Source organism: Medicago truncatula, chromosome 4 (genome assembly GCF_003473485.1).
Source record: "Medicago truncatula cultivar Jemalong A17 chromosome 4, MtrunA17r5.0-ANR, whole genome shotgun sequence".
NCBI lineage: Eukaryota > Viridiplantae > Streptophyta > Magnoliopsida > Fabales > Fabaceae > Medicago > Medicago truncatula.
In genome coordinates, this window is record NC_053045.1 from 59,779,066 (window position 1) to 59,798,109 (window position 19,044).

The 19,044-nt window shown below is 36.1% G+C and overlaps 1 protein-coding gene across 6 annotated transcripts; it reads right to left on the minus strand.

Annotated features, from left to right (window-relative positions):
* Positions 1-1,587: 1,587 nt before the first annotated feature.
* LOC11443754 (uncharacterized) lies at positions 1,588-18,537 on the minus strand. Of its 6 annotated transcripts, none has more exons than XM_039833315.1 (12): positions 17,616-18,536; positions 16,458-16,734; positions 16,199-16,384; positions 14,806-14,958; positions 12,596-13,060; positions 8,486-9,534; positions 6,964-8,314; positions 6,429-6,592; positions 6,187-6,342; positions 5,365-5,596; positions 4,786-5,093; positions 1,588-3,006 (listed from the first exon to the last, which is right to left on the minus strand). In XM_039833315.1, exons 1-12 carry the CDS (start codon positions 18,281-18,283, stop codon positions 2,706-2,708), a joined length of 5,310 nt encoding a protein of 1,769 aa, XP_039689249.1. In that variant the 5' UTR covers positions 18,284-18,536; the 3' UTR covers positions 1,588-2,705. The 6 variants fall into 6 exon arrangements, with proteins under 6 accessions (XP_039689249.1, XP_024636747.1, XP_003609950.2 ...); XM_024780979.2 differs by having other exon boundaries at positions 6,964-8,428; XM_013602931.3 differs by adding an exon at positions 4,413-4,462 and having other exon boundaries at positions 2,877-3,006; positions 6,964-9,534; positions 17,616-18,537.
* Between the last annotated feature and the right edge of the window lie 507 nt (positions 18,538-19,044).

Below are 19,044 nucleotides of genomic sequence, written 5' to 3' on the forward strand. Positions count from 1 at the left end.
TAGTTTTATAGTACACGACTTCGTCTCAACTCTATCATTTCCGCCTTGACTCAAACTTATTTACAAGTTTCTTCCCACTCTCATTTTCAACCCTAGTTTTGAAGCGTAGCATATAAAAGAAATATCAAATGGACGAACAAGGATTGAAAGATAACCAATTTAAGAATATAGAAAAGCATCCTTCTGGAATTGAGTCCTAAAAGGACCCCAAATATACATACACATTCATACGTAGATGCACGCACACACGCTCGCATGCATGCATACATCTTAAACTTAATGTCAATATTTTTTGTTGTTGTGGCCGGCATACACATGTATACTTTCATGAATATCACATTTTAGAAAAGTTAATAATAACCTATATAGCCTTCACATTCATCATTTTATTTATTTTTAAATCTTTAGATTCAACATCAACAGTAACTCACACATTCATACAGGTAATGAGAAATGAGAATCTACTAAACTATGAGAACCTATTAATGGATGAGTTATAAGATTCTCAATATTTACATTTACTTTAACTCGGTCAACCAGGGTTTCTCGCATCGTATTGCCGCCAGGATTTGCGTGGGAGAAACACCAAAGGAAATGAGTTATAATAACAAAGAAACAGCAAGCTTGATTGAGATGTTAACTTGATTGAGGGGAACAAGCAAGTGATGAGGTTATAGAAGGTTTTGGATTCCACTCTCTTTTGGAGAAAGCAACTGCAAATGAATTGGAATCTAGCAAGGATATGGAGAAAAACAATTTTTGTAATGCACATGCAGAGTCATAGACACATATGTGGTCATTTATATTGTCAATCTTCTATCATTTGATTTTCTTACAAATCTTATAGCAATGTCATTCTTATTTATACATCACAGGAATACATTTACGTTGTTATTTTTCTAGATTCATTTTATTAGGTTAGATGATTCATCAAAATCACCGTCATTTTATTAGTTTGATATGATTTGCGTTGAAGAGCTATATTTTGATGTGCCATTTTTTTTTTTTGGTGCTATTGTTTATTTGTCCCGGTAAAATTGGTAGAAATTTGTAAAGAAATAGGTGTCAAAACTTCTTTTAACCTCACAGGTATATATGCATCATGAGACTTGGAAATTATTTCAAAATCTATCCCCTTAACTTTTGAACCAAACATATATGTAACTAAAATCCCTCCCCTCCTTTTAAATCAAACATATATGTAACTAAAATAGCTCTTATTCCCCCTCCCCAGCTCCATTAAATCTCTTATCTCCCCTCCTTCCAAATGAACCAGACACACCAGAACCTACTAGCCAGTTAATTAAAACTTATTATATAACTGATTAATTAGCTAACCATGTAATAACTACTTACACATGTATACCTTGCTCTCTTTTGCAGTTTGCCCTATACCATTCCCCTTTTCTTTTACATGTTTGTATAGAATTGTGTGTTTTGTTTTTATACATTGACCGAAGCTTCTAAAATTACGGTGCAAGAACTCAAGATTTATGGTGGCAGGCAGTTGCTTATTGCTCAACCAAACACGTTAAATACACCAAAACTTCAATTTACAATAATAAACAATAAACAATATACTAGGAGTTCTGAAATACTGCTCATATATTTCATCCGCCTGTCATGCTGCAAGGTTGGTTTGTGTTTATGCCAAAGAAAAAGGAACAAGAAATACAAATTCCATAACGATGTGTATAGGAATACCAACATTTTCTGCGGGAAAAAAAACTAAACAACAGCCTGAAACAACATTTCTGTGAAAAAAGCCTTGAAACTACATAAAAGAAAGCCTTTGGGTTTGGGTTTTACAATAAATGACCACATATATGTCCTTCCAGGAAAGAGTTCCCACAGGCAAGTGCATATGGAAAACTTCGCCTCCACTTCCTAGTTGTTCCTTGAGCTAGAATACCTAATTGCTTTGGAAAATATTGGATTCACTCGTTATTTTATGTTACAATACAACATTACATTATGTACGTACCTATAAAAATGGCAGAGAAAATATAAAAGTAAAGGAGTAAACAGAAAAATGAATACCCACCTAGGATCCTATACAGTATACACTAACTAACTCCTCACTATTTTGTTAAGTTTGGATCGTCTCCACTCTGAAAAACTTGAGGGGTCCATTTGAAGAGAGAATAAGAGTAAATGATTTAGTGATTAAAAATTAAATACATCATTCACATTTTTCTCTCTCTTTTTCTGTCTCCAAATGGACCTCTCAAGTATTTGAGAGGATCAAAATTCCAGTTTATCACGTTCCGATAAATAATGACAGAACTGGTGAAACTTACAGAAATCCTACTGTACACTTTGATTGGCTAATAAACTAGTAAGGTATAAAAACAAAATATACAATTCTATACAAACCTGTACCCTTCTACTTACAAAAAGAACCTTGAATTACCTTCAATCTAAAGCCCATGATACGATTGGTGCCTACCTCTCTACATAAGCATTTTGCATGATACTCGAGAGAACTGAAGCCTTTAATTTTCCGAAGATTCCTCTTTCTTTGTATGCCTCAACTACTGTCACTCCCATTCTTAACTCCCCAAATAACTACAAGAAAAGTTTGTACTGTGTATAGTAGAATCAAAACGGTCCACCAAAGTACAAACTACTTCCAACTTCGGCATATAACAGGGCTGCATTACTAAATTCATAACTGTAATGCCCTTCACTGATGATTATTTCACTCATTCCTTAGATTCAATTTTTTGTGAAGTCGGTCTGGGGTAGAGAATGATTGCTAATGATAGAGAAAATACCAAACCAACTAAACCACTAAATGGTTGAAATGGATGAGACCCAATCATCCAAAGAGGAATGTTTCCTTTATAATTATATGTTAAAAAACCACCCTTTTGCAGGATAAAAGTGGACGCCAACATCCCCGCACGTAGCCCGATAGGGATAGAGAGGCTACCTCCGTTTCTCTGCCGGGCACCTGACAAAGACAAAGATAAAAGCAAAAGTCCCGGTATTGATTGTAGCGACCTGAAAACCCCAGAAAAAGAAAGAAAAATTTTAAAATGGAAAAAAAACTCATGTCCATTAATATAGAGCATTACAATCATGTCTGGTAAATACAAACACAAGCCTAAAGAAAAAGAAAATGAAAATGAAAATATTTGGTTAAAAGGACATATCCAACATTAAACTCAGAAATCAGAAAACCTTTCAGCACATTTTGTTGAAAGGACATACCCAACATTAGACTGCAAGGCATGTATAAAATTCTAAGAAGATAAAGGAGTTCTGGTTTATTTCCTTGGTTAGGTATGCTTAGTGTTTGTCTACTTTCCTTTCTGTTATTCTGATCTGGCATTAATAGAGCTGTGACTTGCAGACCAAGGCACTAGTAACAGAATATGAGTTGAGTCATGAGTGAGTCAATGAAGCAAAGACATTGAGATCACTGAAAATGGCAAAGGGATCACTTAAGTGTTGTGAAAGACTCATCTTCCAAATTTGAGAAAAAGGCAAAAGGGTACACTCAAGTTTTGAGCAGAAGATATCTAAGACCTGTCCTATCTTCCAAGAACATTGTTAGAGGGATGGTGCTTGCAACATAGCTGAAGAGATAATATTGAACTACAGAACTTCACAGGGATAACACATTGTTGATGGCTTTCTTTTTTTAAGTTTTGTGAATTAAGTAAAGAGAACTTCACAGGGATAACACATTGTTGATGGCTTTCTTTTTTTAAGTTTTGTGAATTAAGTAAAGAAAGTGAATAGCATTAAATATGAATTGAGGTGCAGGCTAGTGTGGTTCATAAGATGTGCTTTGGCATACATCCTTTCTGTGCTAACTAGCACAAATTGGTTTTCTAAAAGTGTTAGGAACCTTTTATAATCAAATCGAATAGGAGGGATTATTGTAGTAGTGGAAACTGTCAAGCTTTGCTTTAAATGAACTAGGGTTGTTCCCCAAACACAAGGTCCAAGCTTGTCTGGTTTATTTGGTGTGGGCCCATTTCTAAGACTTTTGATATGAAAGCCTACAAAAAGATTTAATTCTTACTAATAAGGGTTTTGTACAGGCTAACCGGCCTAGGCCTTTAAATAGGCAAACAAGCATAAACTTCAAGATGGTCCATCAGGCTTAAAAAAATCTTGTGAATGATACCTCTTGCATGTTTTGGGGAGTGTTTGAGCTCCCTAAATGTGAGTAACACAAGCTTAGGCTTCAACCAAATATCTAACATATTTTCACCCCTAGGGATTAGTAATATGAGAGCAGGGAGAAAAATCATGCTCCCTAAGTGCATTTCTAACTCTTTTTGAAAAACATATATATAGAAATTTAGGTAAGTTGAGTCTATAGAATTCACTAAGGGTCAGGGAAAGCCCCAAAGCTCAAAAAGCACTAAAAAATATACTTTCATAATATCACTCACCAGCAAGACCCTTATATGAGCTGAATCCTTACCAACTCGATCAACCTTCACTGTGTGCCAATGCAAGAAAATAATTTTATTTGTTACTAAATTTCCATTCTATATATCTCACTCTTTCAAACACTTCTATCCTTAATTTACTTTTCAAACACTTCTTTTCTCTCCTTAATTTTCCAATGGAACAAACAAACTACAAGGACAAAAGGAAAGAAAGACAGACGAAAAACAAAAAAATGAGATATTTTAACAACATTTCTTGGGGAAGGAAGAACAAAAAAAGGCAGTTAATTGTCCTTTAAAACCAAAGTGTAAAGCATGGATAATACACGCATGAATAGCACAGGCAAAACATAATTCTAGAAAGAAGACAAACCTCTGCAAGAAAGAAAATGCCAGCCCTGAAATTATGATTCCACGATGATATCCAAGATCAGCTTCAATTTCCTGGGGCAACCATGACCTGAAAAGCAATTCTTCCACAAACGAAATGGCACTTGCCATTACAGTTCCTTGTACAATTAGCAGACCCATTTGTCCACAGAGTTTTAGCCAAGCCATGACATCTAAAGAAGGTGGAATATGAGGCCAAGAGAAACTTGCACAACCAAGAAATGCATTCACAACATGGATTGAAAAAATGAACATGACTCCACCAATCAAGCTTTTCAAAAATTCAATTAACTGCAACAAGGATCCAAAATTAGCTTATCTTTCATGAATCAAGACAAGTATTGCAGGAGAATAATATACTCAATAAGGATTTCATATTTTCCCGAAGCTCCCATCACCCATCCCTAAACATAAACAACAAATAAATTCATCTCATGCATATTGAACCAGGTAAGTCCAGACTATAGTTATACCAAATACATAATACTTTTTTGCACCGTTCCTGATATGTGGTATATCACTCGGTCAAATACGTTATGCATAATGTGTATAATTTTTTTACCCTTTTTGAAGTTAAGTCCAACCCATACTGCTCAAATGCATTTTCATATCCACGGATTCTTTTCCCCCATATCATAACAAGTATCATTATAGCAATGTACAGGCCAATAATGCAGGCAGCCTCAGCTATTTTGGAAGGAGTGTTTGTTGTCCAACCCTGAACAATTGTAGGAAGCAACGGAATAGCAACTGGAGACCATAAAACAAGGATCATGCCAGCAAACCCGAAGATCCTAGACAAGAAAAAACAGTGCAGTTTCAGAAGATGCAATTCACACACCAGATATAAATACCTAGGGAAGATATACATCTGCAACCATGTGTCCTATATGGGAAAACCATCATTCAATGTTTACCCAGGAATATCTAGAGTAGAGTAATAAATTCAGACCTTCATTTTGTGATGTCACATACAGACCTGGCAGAGTTCCAGCGACAGGCTATTTACTATTTAATCACACTGATGACTATTCTAAAATACCCCTCAATTATATAAATTTTATTTTCTAATGACTCTTCCATTCTCACTGAACAAGTTCTCATGAAGGGAACTTTTGAGAATACATTTTTTTAATAAGATCAAAACGATTAATTACACCAAACTAAATTTTTTAATGAGAGATGCCTCCCACTTCTAAACAAATTTTCAGACACATTGTTGGCTCTCAACAATAAGTCAAACAAAATTAGCAAGTGAATCAATTGTGATAAACTGAATCTAAATTAACACAATTTCTATTTTCTGATAGTTATTTCCAAATTGGAAAGCAGCAGCAGTGCAGGAAAACAGAGAATGGAATGAACATTCATCAGTTCAAGTTACCTCTGAAACAACGGACGCTCAGAAAAATGGAAGAATGAGATAAGCTTGTCGGTCAAACTCATTGCACCGCGGATACCACCCCATAGCAAAGCAAATTTCCCAACTAGCCTCAACAAGCCACCTCTCTGTCCTAAATCAGCTAGCATTGCAACCAGTCTGATCAGAAAGAGAAGCTGTGTCAAATTATTAAGACAGAAAAAGAACAGTGGAGTGCTTGTATAGTGGTAATATATGTGTCTGACCTATCTTGATCCACTCCTCCATCTTCTTTGGTAGGTACAACTGGACCAGCAACCGACATGGCTTTCTCAGCAAGGCTTGTGATTATGTTATTCTGATTATCGGAAACTTCTTCCTCAAGCCCTTCTGGCTGATTTTTGTGATTTACATTTCCTCCTTGTGAATCCTAGAACAGAGCAATTTAAGTAAAAAAAAACACACTCTTTTCTTTACTAGTAATTGCTAGTTAAATTTTGAAGTTGCAAATTGACATTTCTCCCATCTGTTTGACCACTTTCTGTTCTCGCTTCTCTTTTACACAACTTAAGTCAGTCTATTATCAAGTTGATTCTTTCAACTTTTAATAATTGGTACTCAGGTCAGGTCATTTTTAAATCAATTTTTTTGAATGAACAGTCTGACAAGCCTCGGTACCAAATCTATATCTGGAAAGCGGTTAAGTAACCAAGTGATAAAATACAACACTTGATCCATATCTACACCAGAGGTGTTAACTGTCGAGAGCACTGAAAGCATGTGAAGAGACTGAAACCGTACCTGCTGTTGCATGAGTAACGCAGAAGCCCCGATAGCAGCTGTAACAGCACCAACCATGACAGTATTTTTGCTTGAATCTTCCAATTCACTTTCTACAAACTCACTCTTGATGGGATGGTCGAAACTGGTTTTCTCATCTGGTACTTGATCTGCCTCTGTTGCATCAACAATGACATAGTTCTTTTCACCAGGTTTCCTCCCATCACCAAGAGCCAGAGATTTTCCATGGCCATTTTCTTGACGTGGAGCTATATTAAAATATTTCCTCAAGGAAGCTAAGATGGATCCAACAATAACACCAACTGGAATGACTTTTCTTAGGCAGCTAGTTTGCTGAACAGAGGATGAAATTGCTCTAATGATATACTCCCCGTCAAGAGAGCCAAATTTTCCTACAGCACCCTCAAAATCACGACCTTGACTTTCAAAATATAGTAGTTGTTGCCCCTTGCTAGTTACAACAGCCAGTGAAACGGCATTTGCTACATGTTCCAGATCTTCGGTAAGTTTTGGTTTCATTTCTATCACTTCCGCAGCATTCAGCTTGCGACCAACTTCCATCTTCAAAGAATCTAGTACTTTGTTTTTCACAAATTGGATAGACTTTTCCGACCTGTCATCATCAGTATGAATCATTCTGTTCTCAGTGTCTGTTGTGTTGAACTCTTTAACCGGCCCTTGTTGCTTTTCAGTATCTAATATCACATATGGTGGTTCAATACACTCTTCTTCATCAAAAGATTTTGCAGATGCGCGGTCCTTCATCTTGCTCCCAACCTCTTTATAAATTTCAGTATCAGCAGAAGAACTTTCCATTTTTTGTGGTTGTTCATAGAGTTTCCATTGACCTTGTGGGAAATAATCAAGAAATAATGCAGTTGTTGTGTCTAAATCAAGTGATTTGGTGGGAATCTCCGAAACAAGATGTTTATGGAGGTACTTTTTGTACGGAGAGTTCCCGTGTCCATATGAACCTGCAACTATAAACTCTGGCATGCTACTTACCTGTCTGTGTCCATCCCATTCATCATCGAGAGATCTTTCGACAATTAGTTGACTGTTTGTATTACTTGGCTTCTTAACTGGGTGATCATCAGAGTTATAATTTTGAGAATCACATACACTGCTTCCATTAATGGTGCTGAGGCTTTTTAGTTGTTCTTCGGTATCGCAAGAATCATTCCTCAAGGATATGCCGTCATGGTGATCATCTAGAGAAGGATTGCCAGATGTGTTGGGATCATTGCTTTGGCTATTACCTTTTTGTTGTTCTTCTAACTTGTGTTCAACAGTTTTTTCATCCTTGACTTTAGCTTCATTACTTTTTTGTTGCTCTTCTAACTTGCCAGATGTGTTGGAATCATTGCTTTGACCTTTTTGTTGTTCTTCTAACTTGTGTTCAACAGTTTGTTCATCCTTGACTTCAGCTTCATTACTTTTTTGTTGCTCTTCTAACTTGCCAGATGTGTTGGAATCATTGCTTTGGGTATTACTTTTTTGTTGTTCTTCTAACTTGCCCGATGTGTTGGAATCATTGCTTTGGGTATTACTTTTTTGTTGTTCTTCTAACTTGTGTTCAACAGATTTTCCATCCTTGACTTCATCTTCATTGTCTGAGCTCTTCTCAAGCTGAGACAACATATTTTCTATCACACCAAAAACACTATTAACAGCTATTTGAGTTGAATCATCCATCCCTGTCAAGGCTTCAAATGCTTGAGAAACGCTGATGCCAGGGGCAGCAGAATCTGAATTGGAAGAGTTAGTTTGTGGTGAAACTTGCTGCATATTCTTGTCATCTTTATTCTCATCAACATTACCCTCCCTTTCCACTGTCTGGTTCTCAGAGGATATAGGAGAAGTAGGTTCTTCTTTTGCATCAGTTGACGCTGTTTTACTTTGATCACTAGAGAAATCTTCACTTTTCTGGTCAACCTTCGGAATATCAGTTTCCTCTTCGTCTGTTTTAGCTATTCCACCCTTTTGGCTTTTGTGTTCAGCAACAGCTTCTGCTTCAGAGCCACCTGCTCCATCAGGACGGTCGGGAGTATATGATTTAGAACCCGTTTCCAATTCCTTCTTGCTATGATCCATATCAAGAACAATTTTTCCTTTTAAATCCTCATTTGTATCACTGTTGTCTCTAGACTCACCAGTTTCCTTCCTAGAAGAACCAACGCCATTGTTTGATTCTTGAGATTGAGCTGAACTTGTAGAATGTTCATCTACACGAATAACTTCTGTTTTTGTTCCTTCTGCAGGCTCACTCATGCCACTTGGAACGTTATCAGAGCCATCTATAGAACTACTAGTATTTTTCATCTGATTTGAAGAGGACTGGTTTTCACTAACTTCTGCACTTGATGCTCCTGGTGATTTTTCTTGGTTCTTTTGCCCTGGTGACGAATTAGGAGACTGAGCAGTGTTAAGAATTCTATCGAACTTCAAGTCAGAGCCTCGTGCTTGCAAAATTCCAGCAACAGCATCTTTTAACTTTCCACGAACATCTTCTGGAACAGCATCTTCCAAAGCATTCATGAGTGTCTCTCCACGACCTACAGCAGCTAATACCTGGAAATTTGTTTCAAGTGTCACTGCAATTGCAAGATTTTAACACCAACCAAGAATTCAGATAAACCAATACAAACTTGACATGATAATAAAAGTAAGTACATAGAATCAAGTGACCCTGTGCCAAAAATGAGGATATATAAGACAGATTCTTCTCACAAAAGTCCAGTAATTGAGAATGTACATGTAGCACATTCACACATGCAGTAGTTGCTAAAGAGACCGAAAGTGTCAAAAGTAAGAAGAACTGAATCCATCAAACAAGTAATAATTTTCTGACTTTCTTTGTTTCTACTAATTTTTGACAGATAAACTTATTTGGGGTAGTTAAATATATATTATTGGAGTGGCTAAATATAAAATATAGATATATATTCAAATAAAACAACATTTGTTCATAGCTTCGCCGCTCATACCCAGGGGCTTGTGTGTGTGTGTGTGTGTGTGTGTGTGGGGGGGGGGGGGGGGGGGGGGTTGGACCCCTCCATCTCATCCACAGATACTCTCTAGTAATAACGCTCATAAATATGTTCAAAAAATAATGCGAACATTTATATATTGTTAATATAGATTTTTTGGTTTGATATATCATAAAATTACTATTTTATTATATAGGCAAAATTACACTAGAGGTCCTTTATCTTATTTAATTGTAACACATCAGTCCTTTATCTTTTTTTGTCCCATTTAGATCCTTTATCTATCAAAATATTAGTCCTTTTTTACCATTTTTTATTAAAATTTTTTTTTTATTAATAAGTTTATTTTTTAAAATATTTTTTACTTAAAGAAATTCATGAACCTTATGAAGATCTTCATGCTCATTTACATCATCTTCATTAAATAAAATAAAAATGTCCACCCAAATACACATCTAAATTGCATGAATATCTTTGCGTGCATCTTCTTATAAACTAAAAATTCAAAATCCCCAAATTTCAATAAACCCAAAATTTATCAAACCCAGAAAAGAGATTGGGCATAGGAAGACTCATATGGAATCCAGTCTAAAGCCAAGCAAATGCAAAACTTTAACCCAATACCAACACAATTCCAATTTTTTGTATAAAAAATACGATTCCACTTTAATTTAGTACAATGTTTTATTTTAGAGGAAGAAAAAAACTCTTAATAAAAAATGCAAAAGTAAAAGGAAGAAACAGCAAGATGGAGAGCAGGTGTGAGGCTGCAAAGTGTGTAATTAATGAGTGAAGCATTACATGATTCGATTTGCTTGCTCATGGACCTCCCCAAACGCTGGAAACAATTTCTCTGTCATTTTTTATCCAATCTTTGCAGTCACGGAGGAACAAAAGGGTTTTCTTGTTGAGACATTCAAGGATTTGGATCCATTGAAGACATCATTAAATTTTCTGGGTTTTGTAAATTTATCTTTATTGAGATTTTGGAATTTTGAATTTAAAGTTTAGAAAAAGATGAAAGTAAAGATATTTAAGGAACTAAGATATGTATTTGTTTGGACATTTTTTTGATTTAAGAAGAATATGATGAAGATGAGCATGAGGATGATGAAGATGTTCATATGGTTCATGAATTTTTGTATTTCTTTTAGTAAAAACTATTTTAAAAAATAAAGTTATTAATAAAATTATTTTTTTTTAATAAAAAATAGTAAAAAGGACTAATATGTGCATGTTTTGATGGATAAAGGACCTAAATGGGACAAAAAAATAAATAAAGGAATTGTTTTCAGGGTTAATTAAGTAAATGGTCTCTAAATATCCAGAATTTTTCTTTAGTCCCAACAAAAAAAATTGCACTTTTTAGCACAGTAACATTTTTCTTTATCATTTTTAAAGACTTGACGGAAAATTTTGCAAGGACAAAAAATGCTGACGGAAAATTTTACATGGACTTGGAGTGCAGGCGGAAATATTTTCAAAGACTAAAATGTGTGATTGTTTTTGTAGGGAATAAAAACAAAATTCTGGATATTTATAGGGCTTAATTAACCCTAAGTTTGCCCCAACAAAAATATTTATTTTTGTCAGTTTCAAGAGGAGAACCCGCCTTGTGTGCCACATAATTTCCCGGAAGGAGATTAGTCAACACTAAACGGTGGTGGAAACTTCATGCTAATAGCATGGTAACAAAAAAAACTATTTGTCATTTTCTTAAAAATAATTGTTGTAATTTTATTCTATATAAAACCTTTTATAATTTTTTTTCAACCCCCTGTTTGATAGATTTCTTGATCCATCCCTGCCCATATACCCTCCCTCACCACTATACCTCGGATGTCAATTTCAACCCGTACACAGGAATCTCCACGGAGACTACTTTGTTTGGGGCTCTGCAGGCGGAGAGGACAGGGAAAAAACTCCCTAAAGGGGATAGGATCCCCCACAGGGAGTATGCTATATTCCTTATAAAATTACAACAAAACCCTTATAAACATATGTGGATGTATATACTACCTCTGTCCTTATATGTAAGTAAGACCCCATTGAATAAAAAACAAATGAAGACAGCAACTTTTGACATAATTTTTGTCAAAAAAAAAAAAAACTTTTTGCATATAATTTTTTAATAATGTAGAATCTCTTTCCAAAAAATTTATCCTATAGAGAAATTTTGTCTTTTAATTCTCTTCATTCAATTATTTTGTATTTTTGTGAAAAAGTAATTAATTCATTTTGTTTGAAGAGAGTCTTATAAAAAGGTACAATACAATTTTACAATAGGGTCTTACATATATGGACAGATGTAGTATTGTAGTAATTTTATTGAATTTATAAAACCTATATTTCCAAATTTATTGAATTTTAGTAACTTATTTTTATTGACCTATCGAGTCTCGGCGGGGACAGGGTGAAAAACTTCAGAGGTGGGGAACCGGAAAGGGGACGGGGAGGATACGCTCCGCCCCATTGACATCCCCACATGCCCCAGATAGATCTCCTCTCATGAATGCCAAATTTGTAAGTTCTCCCTGTCCTGTTCTAATAGCAGGGAAATTTTTTACATATGTGAGACAGAACGGAAAACAACCTCCAAACACAGAAATGACACCTGGATAATCAAAAACTTTATGCTATACCTTTTTCTTCTGTTCTTCTGTTAGAGTACCAGGCATGGTAACATCAAGCATATTGGTTACTACTTGGGCTGTCTGCATAACATGACCATGTTCACTATCCACTGATGCAGCATCCTCCTCTCCAACCAAAGCTCTACCAGAGGAGCTAGTCTGCTGTAATGGACCGTCTTTTACCTGCAAACTCATATCTCCCTGCTCAAAGTTCTGTTGTACATCTTGTTGGGGCCCAAAGTGGAGGCCAGCATCATTCTTACTTCCTTCAAGCAAATCTTCAGAAGGGTCAATAGAGTATCCATTATATGCATCTGACCGAGCAAGTTCCAACAATTTTCCTACTTTTGGATTCTTATCTGTCCTTGCATCCTCCACAAGAGTCAATCCTTTAGAGGGAATTATTGTAAGATCGATATCTGTGAGAAGAGGATGACGGCCCTTTAAGAGTCCTAGCTCCACTGCTGCGAGCCACTGCATATGCATACCAAAATTGCACATGTAAAATATACTCAATCCTCACAATTTTACAAAAGGAAAAATAAATTCAAAATGACCCTCCATTAATAATATCCAAGTACACATTGAGATATCGTCAAAGATTATGACACAATATCTGCATTATGTACCCCAAAACAGAAGAACATGACTAGCATCTCCAACATTTGAAGGAGCGATATCTAAAGGAGCCATAGTTTGCTTATTGACATTACTTGGAAAAGACACCCAACAGGTTTTCCAATATGACAAGACTCACAAACCAAGAGTTGCAGACGGGAAAGGTAAGGAACAGTGTACTTAAGTTTGTCTATACTTGGATGCCAAGGCAGAAATGAAGAAGAGATTTAGTTACAAATTACAACACATATAGTGGAAGAAGGTTACAGATAGTAGAGCTGATGCGAGAAACCCCGGTACGGGGTGAAACTTACCGGGTTAGACTCAATCGGAAGAGCTGAACCAGGTGCTAAAACAGAGGCTGTATAAATGGCTGGTGGGGGCATTACACACGGAGGAGATGCTTGGGGAAAAGAAAAACATACCATGAAAAAGTGCACGTGAGTCATATCTTAATGGTTTGGGATGCAAATTTGGCAGGGGATGAACCAGCTGCTAGGGATCTGAACGTTGGTGATGTTTGTTAGAAGGTTGTCAAAAAAAAATCTGACAGGAAAGAATGGCAGTACATGAAGGATAGGATGAACTGTGTCTTCTGAGGTGACCTGCAAGGCTACATTAACCAAAAGTAGGCTCTAGACGAGGATATCCCCTGATTAGTGAATTTAGGGTTGGGGTTTTAACTTGTGCTCTATGCCAACTTGAACCTGTTGTACTTATGATCTAATTTTGTATGCATATGTATACATATCAAAAAGTAAAAGGAAAAAAAATAAAAAAATACAGTCAACAATAATCAATTCCATTCAAGATATTATTGGAATTGAATTATAATTCTGAAGTGAACTACCAATTCTATCATACAAACACTTGCGGAAACAATCTTTTGAATCAAGTGAGGATGTTTGTACCCTAAAATTAAAGTTGATTAAAGGGGGTTGATTCACACATTCTGGTTTTAGTATCAATTGAGGGGTGAGCTGGGGATAATTTACCCTAAAATTAAGATTGTATGATGCAGCAGAATGTGTGAGGACCGATTAAAGGGAACTTTTTAGTATTAATTGAGGGGTGGGATGGGAATAATTCACACATTGCATCATACATTAGTTGTTTCAGATTCCACATATGATGTAATTATATCTCTTATCTCTACAGAAGGGTTTAAATATACGAACAAAACAGTTTATGCTACAGTCGTTATAAAAATATGTAGCAAGTTAATCCTAGTGACAAGCAAGTTTGCCACTTTTGGAGGCACTTCCCTATCCCATGCAAGCTGATGATCATGAGCTCAAAATCACCAATATTAAACATTTCTTGTACTGAAATGTGTGGTGCCAAATTATCAGGTCACTAAAACGCATAGAATTTTCAGTTTCTTCTTAACCTGACAGGTTCTGTTGACTTAACTGGTTGTATACCCTAACCTCCAGCTGGTTTGCTGGTCTATCTTCCAGTCAAGTCTAATTTTCAGAAGCTGTAAATCAAATAATATGGTCTTTACCTAGTCAAAGAATTTCCAAACAAGAAATCCCAACTTGACGAATGTTAGATAAATAAGAGAACGTATTCATCCATGACTAGATAGAGATAGCTACCTCGACTGTTACAAGCTGGCACCATGATAAAGCAGATGTGTCAGTATCCATAACACTTGATGATAGACAAGAACATAGGAGCAGACTTGTGAATGGATTTTCTGCAATCAGATTCCGTGGAACTGAGAATGCTGGAACCATCCCATTATCACTCTGATAAAAATTACCGACAGTAAGACTTTTGACGTTTTATGCATTTGCATAAATATATATTCATATATCTGTATTAAACTATTAATAATGAACAAATAAACAATAATTCAAAAAATACCACTTTTAATATTAAAAAAAAATGATAAACCCATGAAGGCATATATAGAACCTCTTCCTGTTATAGATGAGCTAAAACACGTCATAAACTAAGACTCGTTGATTTTTTGTTGTTCGTAAGTATTGTTAAATCCAACTTAAAAAAAAAAAAAAAAAGTATTGTCAAACCCACCCGTGAAGAGAACGGATGAGGGAGCAAGGCTGTTACTGTATATAACTCACAATGCTCACAATTATCTTGTGCATACTGTTTTGGTTTATCTTGTAATAGCCGGAAACCTCTGTATAGTCATCTCGAAATCAGCCTAAGATCTATGTACCTTAGCCTGGAGATAAAGATATGTCCTAAACCCTGATGTCAATCTAAATATTGAACGGAAAATAAAATCCTGTCACCACCTTCTACTCAATTGCACTTCCATTTGTTCTATTTCCATTTGATCATTTTCACACTCGTTTGTTTTAATCATGAAAACTGAAAAGTACTCCCTTCTTGCCCAGAAACAAATTCAAATGGCATCGGATTATGGTCTTGAACAGTGCACGTAATTAGATGAACACAATGATTGTTCATACATGGTCTTTAATATTTTATTTCCTACAATTTTTGAAAGGCCACTTGGAGGATAAGCAAGTTGAAATTGGAGAATCAATAAAATGTTGAAGATGTGTAGCCTTGTTCCATTTGTTTGGTTTACAAAAGGGGTTTGCTCAATAATCTCTGCTTCTCTGTTCTGTGCGCAACCAGATCTCTTCTTCTCCCTTGTTTTTCTCTCCCCTAAACTTTGGAGTAGTAGTCTCACCGCTACCCGCTTCACCGCTATAGCATCTTGGGAGCCGTCCACTACGCTATCTGGCATTGACTGCATAGGTGTCGACAGATATTGTCTCTAAATATGTCGTCTATTTTTGTGCAAGCACCAGAAAGTTGTGATTATTCCACATTCTTACAAGTTACAAAGCATTGAAACACAATTGCAAAGGGTTATTTAGTATGTCGTGGATAATCAGAACCACCAAAGCAATAGAACACTTAATAAATTAATATTTAGCAAAATGCAAAGGATGCACTAGATCAAGAGGGATTTATATGAGATAAAGGCACGAAGTAATGCATAATTACCTGTATAAACAGAACAGGAATTTTAATATCCTTGATCATATTTCTTGTGCTGGCTTTTGTATAAAAGTCTTCTATATCCACAAAGCCATACGATACCATGGATATTGCTTCTTCAAAATCACGTACTGATTTTGCCAGCAGAGCTTTTCCCACATCAAAACCTTTTGCTTTGCCTTGGAATAATGCCTGCAGAAGTTGGGAGATTTTAGCTAAGTCATAACCACTGGTGTTACTGGATAATTGAAAGCAGTTAACTTACCTTATTCGTTTGTAGAATATTTATAAGTCCGCGAGTGAGTTTCTGATCAGTAACATGGTGATAAGGAAAGGTTCTTGTTGCTTCATCTAAATCAAAAGGATTGTCTATACATGTAGCAGCTGTTAGTGGTGTTCTTTCCCCAACCTCAGCCAGGTATTTTGTCAGCATGTTTGCACCGTATCCCCAACCAACACCCATCAAGGTAGTCCACGGCCTTGCTTTGTTGATATAAGTTATAGCTGTGCAGATATCATCGCTGTCAGCAGCTGTAAATAACCTACAGAAAATAAAGCTACCATTGTCTTATCTTCGCCACAAGTCCCTAATGAGAGAGAAAAAAGCACTCCCAAGTCCCAGTGTATTATAAGAAATGACCAACATCCCGGCCCTATAGAAGCACATCATCTGACAGTCTCGTTCCAACACTCTACTGTTGGTTGAAATTCATCTGGATTCCACTAACTCATACGGGTTTCATTTCCAACATGGTCAACCTATTCTCAAAGTTGCAAGTCTTACATGAGTTTCAACCAATACCAGAAAAAGTGTTGGAAAGATTGTCACATGTGTTGCTGACACTTCTCAGTTCTCATAATCCTTTGGTTGGTTGTATTGGATGAAAATGTAATATCAAAAGGAAGTCATTCCCCTGTCCATGATGATTACGACCCTAACCCATCATCATCCTAACCCAAAAGGTAAAATTTCCTATGTCTATCATCCACACCAAAACTACTAAACTACAACTACGAACTAAATTTACTATACAGTGTCAAACAAGATACTATCAGTAACTTCGTTTTCCACTACACAGATTCCCAAAAGAACTAGCATTTCGAATAGATACATGATCACATTGATACACTATAGCATACCAATACCAATCAGCAGGAAAATTGACTACAAATACTATGTTCTGTAACACGGGACACTTTTGATTGAATGCGTGTCGGGTATCTCACATGTGTCATTGTCTGACAACAACGCATGTGATTACAATGAATTATGTCATTTTCTCCAATTATTATCAGTGTCGGCTTGCCAGTGTATGTGCCGTGTTCGTGCTTCATAGCTACTTTCTGAACACTATATCCTAAAATTAATAAAAGCTAAATAATTTCAAAAATATAGAAAGAGAATGAAAAGTAATAGTAATACCTAGGAGTGGTGATAGGTGAGGAGGCACATCCTCTAGGATTCATAACAACGGGGAAAAACCCTCTCTTAAGAGCATCAATCACAAAAACCCTAATATTATCATCCATACTCCCTTGAGGAGTACCAGGCACAATCAGTAGTGTAGAATCCAAACCACGTTCCTCTTCCAAGTCCAATTCAACAGGCCAATCCAACGAAACCACACCACCATCACTTGCACTCAAACAAACTCTCTGATACTTCAATTCCTCTTCCAAATCCTTCTCTCTCTTATTCACACGAATCCTCCCGTAATGCTTTTCATCCTTAATCAACCTCTCATTATCCTTAAACGAAATGGACGGACACCGAAGAAGAACAAAACGGTTAAACGGTGTCGGAGAAGCGAAGAGGATCCACTCACCGACGTCGGAGTTTTGAGAGGATTTGAATCGGGAGAAGAAAAGAGCAGAACCGGAAGCAAAACCGAGAGACGGAGCAATGAAATCGATTGAATTAACGGAAGAGCATTGAGAGATTAGCGTGTTGAAGAGATTTTCAAACGGTGACGGTGGAGGAACGGGGAATGAGGCTTTGATTTTGAGTCGGCGGCGTTTGTAGAGACGGAATTGGCGGGAAGGGAAGGGTTTGGCGGGAAGAAAAGAGGTTGTTAGGGTTGTAACCGCCATGATGATGATGATGATGATGAAAGTGAATTTGCATTGAATTGAATGGTGAATTTGTTGTATGATATATGATCGTGTTACGTGTATATGGTTCTGGTGAACCGGTTTGGTTTTAACGGTTCAAATTTGATTGTTTGTTAGCTTTAGATGTTACTATCATGATTCATGAACACCGCCTTGAACGTTGCTTTCACCCAGATTGCTCCGGCTTCTTCTAAAAATGTATTTTAATAATCCTTTTTGCTTTATCTGTTCAGTTGTGTGCTGTAAAGGAGTGGTTCATTTCAACTTTGGTTTCTTAAAATTCACTCCTCAAAATTAAAATTGTCCGTCAAAAAGATAAGATATTTTGTCAACAAACAATTTTACATTATATTTTGTCATTCAATTTTTTTAACGACATGATTATGTTCAATGAAGTTAACAAATATCATGAATTTGGATTCCATCGCGCTGCTATTTTTCCTTTTCTTAATTCATTGGTTATGTTAAAAGAAGAGTAAAAATCATTCGAAGTTTATAACATCTTACTAATATTTTACTTAGACACTTACTACGTGGGGTTTTGTGAAGCGCCGATACTTCAAAATAGATGACGTATCGTATCTCCTGCATATTCTGCACTGATACTTGTCCGATACTTTCCGATATATATCAGAAAAGTATTTTATAATTATCCTGCACGGATATCTGCTTCAATATTTCCCAATTAATGTTAACTAAAATAACTTAATTTTTGAGTATAGTGCTTCTTTTTTGGATAG

Bases quoted from the DNA above. Each gene is read 5' to 3' on its own strand.
- LOC11443754 (XM_003609902.3), bottom strand. From the start codon at position 18,283: ATGGCGGTTACAACCCTAACAACCTCTTTTCTTCCCGCCAAACCCTTC. The intron at 16,735-17,615 runs GTATTACTATTA...TATTTTCTGTAG, and splicing joins TCACCTATCACCACTCCTAG to GTTATTTACAGCTGCTGACA. The intron at 5,094-5,364 runs GTAAAAAAATTA...TCCTTGTTGCAG, and splicing joins TGGACTTAACTTCAAAAAGG to TTAATTGAATTTTTGAAAAG.